At 40.6% G+C, this 15000-nt stretch overlaps 2 protein-coding genes across 3 annotated transcripts in view; one reads left to right on the top strand and one right to left on the bottom strand.

The window, feature by feature from the left end:
- Positions 1-295, top strand: part of LOC113649193 (prolyl endopeptidase-like) — an 11543-nt gene extending 11248 nt beyond the window's left edge. The window contains exon 15 of the mRNA XM_027156845.2: positions 1-295. This exon is cut by the window's left edge and continues 263 nt beyond it. Within this exon, the coding sequence (XP_027012646.1) occupies positions 1-32 (32 nt within the window). The 3' untranslated portion in view covers positions 33-295.
- A 12726-nt stretch (positions 296-13021) lies between these two features.
- LOC113649200 (ephrin type-A receptor 7-like) overlaps positions 13022-15000 on the bottom strand; it is an 85708-nt gene continuing 83729 nt past the window's right edge. For both annotated transcript variants that reach the window (XM_047801239.1, XM_047801240.1), the window contains exons 16-17: positions 14299-14721; positions 13022-14087 (exon numbers count right to left, since the gene is read on the bottom strand). In XM_047801239.1, the coding sequence (XP_047657195.1) occupies positions 13973-14087; positions 14299-14721 (538 nt within the window). In that variant the 3' untranslated portion in view covers positions 13022-13972. The remainder of the gene's footprint in view (positions 14088-14298; positions 14722-15000) is intronic.

Below are 15000 nucleotides of genomic sequence, written 5' to 3'. Positions count from 1 at the left end.
CTCAGACACTCGGCCTCTGCTGGAGAGAGTAAGACAGGCAGAGGGTGAGACAGGCAGAGAGTGAGACAGGCAGAGAGTGAGACAGGCAGAGAGTGAGACAGGCAGAGAGATATATCCAAACAACCAACACTATGATATTTTTAAATCCTCCAAAATCACACAGTTGTATTTCTTAAACCAGATCAGTTAATGTTTTTAAATCGAACTGTACTTTTTACAGTGTGTTTATATTTGGTCACTTTTCACTCCAACAGGTTTAACGGTTAAATAAAAAACTCATGTGGCTTTGATTCAATACATTGTTTTTCCTCTCTGGCTGAATCCCAAATGCAGTTTTAGGTATTTACTGTTCATACCATGTGTAGTGAACACGTGTAGTGAGCACGTGAAGTGAACACATGAAGTGAACACATGAAGTGAACACGTGTAGTGAACACGTGAAGTGAACACGTGTAGTGAACACGTGTAGTGAACACGTGAAGTGAACACATGTAGTGAACACGTGTAGTGAACATGTGAAGTGAACATGTGAAGTGAACATGTGAAGTGAACACATGTAGTGAACATGCGAAGTGAACACGTGAAGTGAACACGTGAGGTGAACACGTGAGGTGAACATGTGTAGTGAACACGTGAAGTTAACATGTGTAGTGAACACGTGAAGTGAACATGTGAAGTGAACACGTGTAGTGAACATGTGAGGTGAACATGTGTAGTGAACATGTGTAGCGAACACGTGAAGTGAACATGTGTAGTGAACACGTGAAGTGAACATGTGAGGTGAACATGTATAGTGAACATGGGTAGTGAACATGTGTAGTGAACACGTGAAGTGAACATGTGTAGTGAACACGTGAAGTGAACATGTGAGGTGAACATGTGTAGTGAACACGTGAGGTGAACACGTGTAGTGAACATGTGAGGTGAACATGTGTAGTGAACATGGGTAGTGAACAAGTGAACATAAAGACTGTCACATGGCAGAAAAGAAAAACAAATCTGAAACTTTGATCATGTGATTTTAGGTTTTGGATTTAACAATAAATATTCAGACCAGACCGAAAACATGTAAACTAATAAACACAATAAACTGTTGTTCCACCAACTGAATCAAATAACTGATTCGACACACAGTGAGCAGTCGGGATCAGATCAGTTACCTGTTATCACCACAGGGGGGCAGCAGAGGACCGCAGCGTTCACCGGACAATAGGCTGTGGTGTTGTGTGCGTTTGTGTTTCGAGGACAAACAAACTCATCAAAATATAAAGATTAACAAATATGGCATGATTTTTTTTTCAAATTCTTTCACAATATATGAGAAACGATTGTCCCTGTTTTTATGCTGTTGTGATTGCTGTTGAATTTATATCATTATTAGATTTTTAGACACATTTCATTGAGTTTATATTTATTTTAGACCTGAAAACTTTTACACGTGGATGTTTAGGATTTCAGTTACACTCATAATGTGTGCGATAACATCAGAGAGCTGAGGAGTAAAGCTGTGTGTGTGTGTGTGTGTGTGTGTGTGTGTGTGTGTGTGTGTGTGTGTGTGTGTGTGTTCCTATAAATCAGTGGTCCCCATCCTTTTTTTCGCCGCGGACCGGTCAATGTTTGAACATTTTACCTCGGCCCGGTGGGGGTGGTGGTGGGCTGTTATACAATTAAATTAAAATAAATAATTTTAATGTAATTGTATTTAAACATGCCTTTTTAACTCACTACAACACTAAACCAATGAGAACCCTGAGCTTGTTTCTTTACAACGAGACGGTTCCATCTGGGGTAACAGGAGACAATGTCACCCGAAGTGTGTCGCTTATGTCCAGTTTATTCCGTTGTTTTGTTTCGGTTGCCGTCACTGCAGAAATCCCCGCTTCACACAGATAGCATGTCAGACATGGCGATAGGGATGTAAGTGCTGTGGTGACAATCTCAGGGTATTCCGCCATGACTTTAATCCAGAACACCGGCAGAGTTTCTAACTTTCTAACGACGTCTGTTTCGTGCTCATTTTTGCTAATTTGTGGGTTAAATTTGAGCAAACACAATATACACGTACACCAAGCACTGTTAAACATGACAAAGTACCGGTGAACAGAGAGAAGAGCGATACACACCTTCTCTCTCCACCAAAGCTACAACACCACTGCCGCTTGCAGCCGCTCAGCTCCAGACGTCACCTAAACCCGCCTGATGTCATGATATTTTGCGCATGCGCGGTATCGGTGCGGCTTTAGGTGACGTCTCTCAGCTCCCGGTTAACCTCTCGTCCATGGAAAGTCGCACAAACCCGAGAGAAATACACCACAGTAAATATAATGGGAATAATTTAATGTTCCTTGGGCGGCCCGGTAACATTTGGTCCACGGCACGGGGGTTGGGGACCACTGAGCTACATGACCACTAGGTGGCAGCTCAGTAACACTACCCCACAGTTTCCTTTAATCCCTCACACAAAGACAAATACGATCTCATGAAGTCATCTTCACCAGTCCTGTCTGTCTGTCTGTCTGTCTGTCTGTCTGTCTGTCTTTTTATCTCGGTATCATTCTGTCTCTCTCTCCCTCTTTTTTCTTTTTCTCACACACTTTCTCACTGTCTCACCAGACACCGACTGACTTTGTTTCTGTCTCACTCTCACTATCTTACTGTCTCACACCTCCAAATCAACCCCATTATCAGTTAAACACTTTTATTTTATTTGAATCAGATCCAAAGTTTGTTCACTGATGCAGCTGGAGTTGTGAAAGCGGGATACATTTCTGATTAAAAGCTTTATATCATAATTACATTGTGTGTGTGTGTGTGTGTGTGTGTGTGTGTGTGTGTGTGTGTGTGTGTGTGTGTGTGTGTGATCATCTCATTCAAAATGCTTTTGCTCTAAACTCCCCTAATATTCGAAACGTGTTTAAACTTGTAATAATTAATATAAATCATATGTATAATTACAACTTTGATCTTCTTTGACTTTACACACTGTATTAGTGAATAATAATAAATAACCCTAATACTATTACTGCTAGAGAGAGAGAGAGAGAGAGAGAGAGAGAGAGAGAGACAGAGAGAGACAGAGAGAGAGAGAGAGAGAGAGAGAGAGAGAGAGAGAGAGACAGAGAGAGACAGAGAGAGAGAGAGAGAGAGAGAGAGAGAGAGAGAGAGAGAGACAGAGAGAGGGAAACAGACAGATAGCTAGAAAGTGATAGATAGATAGATAGATAGATAGATAGATAGATAGATAGATAGATAGATAGATACAGAAAGAGAGAAAGAGACAAACACACACACAAAGAAAGAGAGAGAGACAGAGACAGAGATAGTGAGATAGAGATAGATAGAGACAGACAGACAGAGAGAAACAGACAGATAGCTAGATATAGATAGATAGATAGATAGATAGATAGATAGATAGATAGATAGATAGATAGATAGATAGATAGATAGATAGATAGATAGATAGAAAGAGAGAGAGAGACAAACACACACACACAAAGAGAGAGAGAGAAGATAAATCTCATTAATTCAAAGCCTTCACTTTAATATCACTTCAATAATAAAAATGAATTCCAGCGACTGCCTGAGATATTACAGCACACACACACACACACACACACACACACACACACACACACACACACACACACACACACACACAGGATTATCAGATGAGTTAAAGCTGAGGATTTTTTCCCGTTTGTTCTGCAGTGTTTGAAATTAAACTCTTCATCATTTCATTAAAACTGTAGTATAATTAGACTAAAGCAGCTGTGACGTCATTTATTGCAGTAAGACGCCGCTGTAACTCCTCAGGTTTATGTGATCCAGGGTTTGGCTCTGAGCACTAGGCTTTCTGACTGCTTTCAGTGATTTAAGTATTGGCACCCCGGCTCACTGCCAGGAAAACACACTGATCTCATTGGTGTAAAATAACCTCCATCGGTGTGTGTGTGTGTGTGTGTGTGTGTGTGTGCGCACATGTACAGACACCAGTTAAGTCACGTTAAGATATTTTATAATTACACGTTAATGCTATAATAAAATAACTGACACGTTTATTTATTATTTGCTAATTACAAAGTCAATAAAATGCTCCGGTTGCTTTCTTTCACTGAACTGGGCGTTAATTATTTATTCATTTTGTAAAAGTACATAACATCTTTTTGGTAAAATAAAGAGTGTGAGTGTAAACTAGGTGGATCGGATCGGATCAGGAACCTGTGAACATCGTCTTTGTCAGAGGTTTAGAAGAGGGAAAGGATGCAGCATATAAACATGTAGTTCATCGTGTTATAACAAGTTTATAATGTGTTCAGGTCATGTGGGAAAACTCGGGTTTACATGTTGAACTCCACCACAAAGTCGTAATTCCCAGTTGGTTTTATTCCAGCTCAGAGTTTCTGACCTGAAAGGTAGAGCGAGATGCAGAAAGTCCTGGACTCATGACTCTCAGACTGTGACATCATCCAGTGTGGAAAGTGTTAAAACCCACATGAATGAAGTGCGACGAGTAAAGGAGACGAAACCAGACTAAAAGGTGTGTGTGTGTGTGTGTGTTGTATTTTTTAATAACACATTTCAATATTCCAACATCCATCATCTGTTAGTCTAACAGGTACAAATCATCAAGAAAAAAATGTTGCTCTAAAGTAAATACACTAATCACTGATTATTCCAGATAGCCGAGGCTGTGAGCTACGTTACTAATCCCAACACGTGAACACAGTGAGAAGATTATCATCATATTCAACACGTCGTCTCTCCAAAACAAATTATAAAAATAGATTGCATTTTCAGGTACATATTTACAGTATCAAACAGAAGGGATGATGGGAAATCTCACGCACGCACGCACACACACACACACACACACACACATTCTCACATTTCTCACATTCTGGGGTCCACCTCATTTTTGTACCCTTATGGGGTCCACCCTTTCCAATGCTTCTACAACTCTGTAAAAAATCAGGCATGACCAAAAAAAAATCCTAATCATAACTATCACTTCAATTTATTAAAATACTAAACTTTTTCAAAAAAGGATTTTGGCCCCTTGTGAGGCCCAGTTTCTAGCGGGGTACCCTTGTGAGGTCCAGTTTCACACACTCACATATTTCAAGTTTTTATAGCTTAGCAGGGACCAAAAAAATTATCTAGAGATATTAAGAGTTTCTTGGTTTGAACTTGATTAAATCCAGGACTGCATCAGGGATTTTACTCTAATTTACATCCTCTACATCCCATATCCATTTATTTTGCACCAACCGACATACCTGATTGTCATCAATAACTAGACAGGGTATGAACACGATGATAATGAACCTGGTCCAAATTCATGGTGAATTTCCAAATCAAACCTCTCAAACACCATACTGCGTTAAAATCAGGCTTTGCCAGGCTAACAAAAAGTAATATTTTACATCGAACATGGCATAAAATAGTCTCTTAACAACAGGTTTTGTCCTCAAGAAGCATGTATTTATATTTGAAAAAAGGCAGTTCCACATAAATTAGAACATAGTGTGCAGGCAGTTTCAGTACAAAAAAAAGTAAATAAAATATACATCTTTCAGATCAACCCTGTGAAAACTATACAAAATAATAGAAACACACCAATCACAGTGTGCTTTGTCAAAACCTATGAGCTTTCACTGGTGTGATCCTGATCACAGGACCCGAACAAATAATAAATGTAAGGATCACATAAATTCAGGTCCAGAACATTGTGTGTACCCATTGTTATACACAGCTTTCAGGAGAAGAAAGATCATACAGCTTCCATAACAATGAGAATCTACAAAAACACTAATACAAAATAATAAACACCATTAACATTACACACATTAAAGTGTTTAGACAAATCTTACAATCTTTCATTGTAATTTTCTCCTGTGGGAAGCAATGCGGTATTTAACGAGATATTTTACCACTTTCCACTCTCTGCTTCCAAGGGCTTCAGGTTCTGCAGCAATGCACTGCTGACAGTCTTCCTTACCTGTCTGGTGCCCAGATTCTTTTTGTAACAGCTTGTTTACCTAGGTAGAAAGAAAAAGAAAGTTAGCCCATTCTTGACCAACTACTAAAAATAGCTGTTGAAGGTAAATCTCCACAGATTTTGTGCTGCGACAGTTAGAAACACAAAATTTGGAGTAGATTCTACGTACATTGCTACACAAGACAGCAAAATTTATTGAACATATTTTTCATGTTTTAATTGGAAGATAATTTTTTTTCAAGTTAAAAATTCACATATAAATTGAATGGAGCCTGTTGTGTGAGTGATGTTCCAACAGTAACCTCATGCAAAATCATTTCTACAGCACCATATAACAGAGGCAGCATATAGCGGCATATAACAGAGGCCTGTCAGGGGCTTTTATAGAAGTTACAACAGGTCTCACAATAACATGTAGGGGATTGAATGCAATCTCATTTTAGATACTTGTCTTAAACCAACCTCAGCTGAGAATGTGTACAATTATGCATGTAATAAGCCAGGTTTTGATGCAGAAAATTGTTGTCCAAATGAAATACAATCACTTAAAGTGAGGTCCAATCGGAAGGGCCCCATAAGGACAAGACTAGAAACAAGAGTGTGTGTGTGAATATAAGTCGAACAACAAAACCTACAAATCTGTTCAGGCGGGCCCCACAAGGGCAACACTAGAAACGTACGTGTGTAAGTCTGACTAGAGACATCTGAAAGGGTGTTTGTCAGAATAAGTCCAATACCCAATGACCTACTCTGTAAAGTGAAGTCAAAATACCAATATGAGCAACTGCCTGTCTTGGTTGTGGAACTACATAGGGTACAATTCAACATGAATAGTAAAGACAGCCTACACATTGTTCCATTACCTGTGTGTTAGCATCCTCCCCCTGGGATTTTTGTTGGGAACTCAGATCAGAGACCATCTTGGAGTCTGCTGCCACAGGAGAAGGCTGCTTATTAGTCACCTGAAAGACAGAACAATACTATGAGCATGTAATTCCTTCTTAGTTATCATGAATGTGGAGATACACTGAAGTTCCAACAGAAACCTCATGCAAAATCATTTCTACAGCAGTATATAACAGATGCAGCATAAAACAGAGGCCTGTCAGGGGCTTTTATAGAAGTTACAACAGGTCTCACAATAACATGTAGGAGATTGAAAGCAATCTCATTTTAGATACTTGTCTTAAACCAACCTCAGATGAGAATGTGTACAATTATGCATGTAGTAAGACAGGTTTTGATGCTGAAGACTGTTGCCTAAATGAAATACAATCACTTAAAGTAAGGTCCAAACGGAAGGGCCCCATAAGGACAAGACTAGAAACAAGAGTGTGTGTGTGTGTGAATATAAGTCGAACAACAAAACCTACAAATCTGTTCAGGCGGGCCCCACAAGGGCAACACTAGAAACGTACGTGTGTAAGTCTGACTAGAGACATCTGAATACCAATATGAGCAACTGCCTGTCTTGGTTGTGGAACTACATAGGGTACAATTCAACATGAATAGTAAAGACAGCCTACACATTGTTCCATTACCTGTGTGTTAGCATCCTCCCCCTGGGATTTTTGTAGGGTACTCAGATCAGAGACCATCTTGGAGTCTGCTGCCACAGGAGAAGGCTGCTTATTAGTCACCTGAAAGACAGAACAATACTATGAGCATGTAATTCCTTCTTAGTTATCATGAATGTGGAGATACACTGAAGTTCCAACAGAAACCTCATGCAAAATCATTTCTACAGCAGTATATAACAGAGGCAGCATATAGCGGCATATAACAGAGGCCTGTCAGGGGCTTTTATAGAAGTTACAACAGGTCTCACAATAACATGTAGGTGACTGCAAGCAATCTCATTTTAGATACTTGTCTTAAACCAACCTCAGATGAGAATGTGTACAATTATGCATGTAATAAGCCAGGTTTTGATGCTGAAAATTGTTGTCCAAATGAAATACAATCACTTAAAGTGAGGTCCAATCGGAAGGGCCCCATAAGGACAAGACTAGAAACAAGAGTGTGTGTGTGTGAAGATAAGTCGAACAACAAAACCTACAAATCTGTTCAGGCGGGCCCCAGAAGGGCAACACTAGAAACGTACGTGTGTAAGTCTGACTAGAGACATCTGAAAGGGTGTTTGTCAGAATAAATCCAATACCCAATGACCTACTCTGTAAAGTGAAGTCAAAATACCAATATGAGCAACTGCCTGTCTTGGTTGTGGAACTACATAGGGTACAATTCAACATGAATAGTAAAGACAGCCTACACATTATTCCATTACCTGTGTGTTACTGTAGCTTCCTCCCCCTGGGATTTTTGTTGGGAACTCAGATCAGAGACCATCTCAGAGTCTGCTGCCACAGGAGAAGGCTGCTTATTAGTCACCTGAAAGACAGAACAATACTATGAGCATGTAATTCATTCTTAGTCATCATGAATATGGAGATACACTGAAGTTTCAACAATATAGTCGTGCAAAATCATTTCTACAGCAGTATATAACAGAGCCCAGTGCCTTTAATGGAATTTTATAGAAGTTACAACAGGTCTCACAATAACATGTAGGGGATTGAAAGCAATCTCATTTTAGATACTTGTCTTAAACCAACCTCAGCTGAGAATGTGTACAATTATGCATGTAGTAAGACAGGTTTTGATGCAGAAAATTGTTGTCCAAATGAAATACATTCACTTAAAGTGAGGTCCAATCGGAAGGGCCCCATAAGGACAAGACTAGAAACAAAAGAGTGTGTGTGAATATAAGTCGAACAACAAAACCTACAAATCTGTTCAGGCGGGCCCCACAAGGGCAACACTAGAAACGTACGTGTGTAAGTCTGACTAGAGACATCTGAAAGGGTGTTTGTCAGAATAAGTCCAATACCCAATGACCTACTCTGTGAAGTGAAGTCAAAATACCAATATGAGCAACTGCCTGTCTTGGTTGTGGAACTACATAGGGTACAATTCAACATGAATAGTAAAGACAGCCTACACATTGTTCCATTACCTGTGTGTTAGCATCCTCCCCCTGGGATTTTTGTTGGGAACTCAGATCAGAGACCATCTTGGAGTCTGCTGCCACAGGAGAAGGCTGCTTATTAGTCACCTGAAAGACAGAACAATACTATGAGCATGTAATTCCTTCTTAGTTATCATGAATGTGGAGATACACTGAAGTTCCAACAGAAACCTCATGCAAAATCATTTCTACAGCAGTATATAACAGATGCAGCATAAAACAGAGGCCTGTCAGGGGCTTTTATAGAAGTTACAACAGGTCTCACAATAACATGTAGGAGATTGAAAGCAATCTCATTTTAGATACTTGTCTTAAACCAACCTCAGATGAGAATGTGTACAATTATGCATGTAGTAAGACAGGTTTTGATGCTGAAGACTGTTGCCTAAATGAAATACAATCACTTAAAGTAAGGTCCAAACGGAAGGGCCCCATAAGGACAAGACTAGAAACAAGAGTGTGTGTGTGTGTGAATATAAGTCGAACAACAAAACCTACAAATCTGTTCAGGCGGGCCCCACAAGGGCAACACTAGAAACGTACGTGTGTAAGTCTGACTAGAGACATCTGAATACCAATATGAGCAACTGCCTGTCTTGGTTGTGGAACTACATAGGGTACAATTCAACATGAATAGTAAAGACAGCCTACACATTGTTCCATTACCTGTGTGTTAGCATCCTCCCCCTGGGATTTTTGTAGGGTACTCAGATCAGAGACCATCTTGGAGTCTGCTGCCACAGGAGAAGGCTGCTTATTAGTCACCTGAAAGACAGAACAATACTATGAGCATGTAATTCATTCTTAGTTATCATGAATGTGGAGATACACTGAAGTTCCAACAGTAACCTCATGCAAAATCATTTCTACAGCAGTATATAACAGATGCAGCATAAAACAGAGGCCTGTCAGGGGCTTTTATAGAAGTTACAACAGGTCTCACAATAACATGTAGGGGACTGCAAGCAATCTCATTTTAGATACTTGTCTTAAACCAACCTCAGATGAGAATGTGTACAATTATGCATGTAGTAAGACAGGTTTTGATGCTGAAAACTGAAGCATATTAAATAAAAAAAAAAGAATTTTGCTTACCACCATTTTTGTTTGACAGTATGTATGATGTTGCCGTGTTCTGATCTTCTTTTTGAACATTATGGGTCTATAAAAATATTTTCAAATTGTTACACAAGTAGCCAGCATGAAAAAAATGCCTCCTAAAAAACTATAATTCATATAACAGTCAAACCTTGTAAACAAAAGGCAGTAAAGTCAGGTGTGCTGTGATTTTAACTTAAGATAGTGTTTGTAATTAAAAAAATAACAGGACTGATGGCATTATTTAATTTCCCAAGTCACAGCACAACTGACATTAGCCATAAAAGCAAAGACAAACCATAATGAAGAAATGATACTATTAGAAATTATAATAGACACTGCAATGTTACAACAAACATTCCTCCACCTGTCAACTGCCACTGTAAACCCTGATAATGCCCATGAAGGGGGATTTATAACAGAGCTAATGTCATATATTAATTGTACCTTTTCCTGTTGTTTCTATGTCTGCTGTTTTAGACAAATGGTCCTTTATGTTTTTATAACTGCATCTTTACAAACATACTGGTCTTGTTGATCCAGTTTAGAAGGGGAATAACACCAGAATGCAGTTTAATATGTGATTAAATGAAAGAGTTACTCAACTGTAAGCTCCTGTAAACAACTCTGTGTCTAAAAGTGTTAATGATGGACAGACAAAAGCACCATATGGGGCCCAAGCCATTTAAACATTAAAAGGACCTGAGTTACATTGGGGTTAATTCAGAATTAATTGGGCTATTATTTGATAATTACGCAGTTTGATATATAAATGAATAAGTTTAAATAACTAAATATTAATGAATAAATGTACAAGCTATTCGCTTTATTAGTAAAAACACAGCTAGCGCTGGTTAGCGTCCGCTAGCCGTGATGTAGCTAACGCTAGCCGTATTGGTTACTAATGCTAGCGCTATCCGGGTTGGTTACTAACGCTAGCGCTAGCCGTATTGGTTACTAATGCTAGCGCTAGCCGTGTTTGTAGCTAACGCTAGCGCTAGCCGTATTGGTTACTAATGCTAGCGCTAGCCGTGTTTGTAGCTAACGCTAGCGCTAGCCGTATTGGTTACTAATGCTAGCGCTAGTCGTGTTTGTAGCTAACGCTAGCGCTAGCCGTATTGGTTATTAACGCTAACGCTAGCCGTATTGGTTACTAATGCTAGCGCTATCCGTGTTGGTTACTAACGCTAGCGCTAGCCGTGTTTGTAGCTAACGCTAGCGCTAGCCGTGTTTGTAGCTAACGCTAGCGCTACAGCTAATCTCACATCGGGGCTCGGTGTAGTGCGTACCCAATATAAGAGTCGTGTGATAAGTATGTATACTTTCCCCTTGTATATTACTGTAGTATAGCTACATGTAACTGGGAACCTAATAATAAAAGATGAACAATCTTAAATTTAACTCACCTCTTACTCATAACAGCAGGTCCTTTGTCTGTGAAACCTCGTGATGAAGATCCATAATTCCTTTCTCTCACAGCAGCAAATCTCGTAATAACCACCTGACATCGTATTATTCAATAAAACTTTATTTAAATTACAAGAGTGTGTGTGAGCTCACACACATTCCGGGACCATCGGACAGGTCCAAATCTACCTAGGGGGCGCTCGAGAACCGAGGGCCCACACACTCGTACCCAGTTTTTGCTACGTTGTGGGCCAAGTAAAAAAAACACATTAGGCATATCAGGGGAGTATCCTGAGCATGTTAAAATGAAAAAACGTTGTGGGGTCCGGCATTTTGGACCCCACAACGTAGTTGGGCCCCACACCGTTGGTGTGCTCCCGGTGACCGGACCCAACAAAGTAAGAAATGTGAGAACACACACACACACACACACACACACACACACACACACACACACACACACACACACACAGAGTAAATATCCACTAAGAGAGAGAGAATGTATGTATGTGTGTATGAGTGATTGTGTGTGTCTGTATGTGTCTGTGTGTGTATGTATACGTGTGTGTATGTATGTGTGTGTATGAGTATGCACTGTACGTGTGTGTGCACGCATGCGTGTGTGTGTCTATATGTGTGTGTGTGTATGTGTGTGTGTGTCTGTGTGTGTCTGTACGTGTGTGTGCGCGTGTGTGTGTCTGTGCGTGTGTGGTGTATGTGTATGTGTGAGTGTGCGTTTGTGTATGTATACGTGTGTGTATGAGTATGTACTGTATGTGTGTGTGTCTGTGCGAGTGTGTGTCTGTGCGAGTGTGTGTATGTGTGAGTGTGTGTGTGCACGTGTGTGTGTGTGTCTGTGCGAGTGTGTGTATGTGTGAGTGTGTGTGTGTGTGTGTGTACAGTGAAACTCTTATTGTACACATCATAAACATATTCCAGCTTTTTCCTGAAGCAGAACAAACAGGTCCACATTCAGTAAAACAGCGTCTCAGCACAGACTCTGACTCTCTCTCACACACACACACACACACTCGCACACACACACACACACACCCACACACACACACTGTCCAAGTCCAAATGTTTCTCACGTTTATGGCATAAAACTCAAATTTTATAATGTTAGCGAGTTACACTTATAAATTAAGTGCTTTATTCCACATAAATCTTCATATTAAAGACAGAGACAGTGTCACTCTCCTGATTCCTCACCATGACCTTAAATACCCAGGACCTTTTATTTACCCCAAAAATATTTGGACTGAAGAAGAAAAACGATCAGAAGCCGTGAGCTAACGTGAAGTTAATCAAAAATGAATTAGCGAAGTAAACTAGCGCGGTATCAAGCTGGCTAAATTTCTCTGCGAATATTCCTCTGAACGTTAGCGCGCTACATCACAGAGATGATCAGACAAAAACACGGGAGTCGGATTTAATCTTAGAGCAACGAAGCTCAAAGGATACAAACTTTACAACTGATATTAGTTAATGGGGGTGGGGTGGGGCATGGATGGGGGGGTACTTACTTTTGGGCTTCGTGTAGCGGTGACGAGACGAGACGCCTGTCTGAGGCTCTAATATGTAAAAGTTTCAGCATTTACATAAACAATGACATATTTTACATTCCTGATGCAGACAACTACTGAAATCAGCAAAAAGTTTGGGTTTTATTTTTTACTTCACGTCCTCGTGTCCTTCTCACAATCATCTGAAATAAACAACAACAACAACAACAACAACAACAAAAAAACACTTCAGCAAGATAAAGAAATAAATATTAAATAAATAATAAATACAGATCGCTCCAAATGGGAGTCCATGTGAGTTTATACACTGCATCGTGGGTTAAAGTGAGGACGGCTGATAATAATAATAATAATAATAATAATAATAATAATAATAATGATAATAAAATGAAAAGGAAGCTGTGGATGAAAAGACTCGTAAATAAAGTTCACACACTGAAGATGTGAGAAAATTAAAGATTTTGTCTTTTAATCGTCGAATTTTCCTATTTGTCTGTTTTATTGTTTTTATTCCTGAAGTTTCCGAACTTCTCGGCCGTAGAGGAAGTGCGGTGGCTACGTTAGCAGTGTTAGTGTTAGCGTTAGCACATGACGCTGCTCTCAGTTCGGTAGAGAGTTTGAAGGAGCTGCAGTCAAACAGAAGCGGTCTTGAGTCACGTCACGCTGCCGTTCTCGGCTCAGAGGAAGTGTGTGTACATGACGACGGTTCAGGAGGAGACACAACCACGTCTCTGAACAGAGCTGTGATGGACCGGGATCCACAGGAGACAGGAAGAGCAGCGTCATCAAGGAGGTGTGAGGTCACGTGACCGTCAACCTTGTTCACAGGTGGACGTAGTGTTGGGGACAGAGGGTGTCTCCACGCGTCCTCTGTGCGTGAGTGTGTGTGTGTGTGTGTGTGTGTGTGTGCGTGTGTTAAACCTGCACTCCGCGGCCATGCATCTGGATGACTTGTGCTCTTAGAGTCTGAATAGCTGACAACAACTGCTTCTGATGCTCCAGAGAGGTGATACCTAGACTGAGCACATCCCTGTACACACACACACACACACACACACACACACACACGGTTGTGCCGTTCAAACATAGCATAGAAGCTATAATGTATTTGAGCAAGTGCAATAGCATAAAGAAAATAAACAACTAAACAAAAAATATACTAAAATAACTAAATACACACACACACACAATCACAAAAACACACAAACACACACAATTACACACACACACACACTACTTACTGGACATTCATGCGGGCGACCGACTCGAGGTAGCAGTACCCTGTGGCGGTGAAGTTGTCTTTGTAGCGTCCCATATCCACAGCCTCGAGCCACTCGCCTACAGAGCTGAACGAGGGGAGTGATGGAAGGGTTCTCTCTGCTAGGGTTCTCTCTGCTAGGGTTCTCTCTGCTAGGGTTCTCTCTGCTAGGGTTCTCTCTGCTAGGGTTCTCTCTGCTAGGGTTCTCTCGGCTAGGGTTCTCTCTGCTAGGGTTCTCTCTGCTAGGGTTCTCTCGGCTAGGGTTCTCTCTGCTAGGGTTCTCTCTGCTAGGGTTCTCTCTGCTAGGGTTCTCTCGGCTAGGGTTCTCTCGGCTAGGGTTCTCTCTGCTAGGGTTCTCTCTGCCAGCGTCCTCTCGGCCAGAGAGATGGAGGATGAGGCTAGCGTCCTACACAGAGGTAAAGACTTCTTTTAGCCACATTTATTAGTATATAATTGACAGCTCACATTTAATTGCAAAAGTTTGTGCACCCCAGACATCTTCATCTCCATGCCGACCCACTGATGCCTGCCGCTGCAGCACATTCATCTCAAATAACATTCTTATATTTAATAATTAAATATCAACCAACTGAGGGCTTCATTTTAGTTCTTCTAATAAAGACCCTGCAGGGCAACAGCAGCCAGCTCCAACTATCTGATCTATAAACCGCGCCGCGTGAGCTTC

This window comes from Tachysurus fulvidraco, chromosome 15 (assembly GCF_022655615.1).
Source record: "Tachysurus fulvidraco isolate hzauxx_2018 chromosome 15, HZAU_PFXX_2.0, whole genome shotgun sequence".
In the NCBI taxonomy this organism is placed as follows: domain Eukaryota; kingdom Metazoa; phylum Chordata; class Actinopteri; order Siluriformes; family Bagridae; genus Tachysurus; species Tachysurus fulvidraco.
This window is presented reverse-complemented; position numbering and strand designations above follow the sequence as displayed.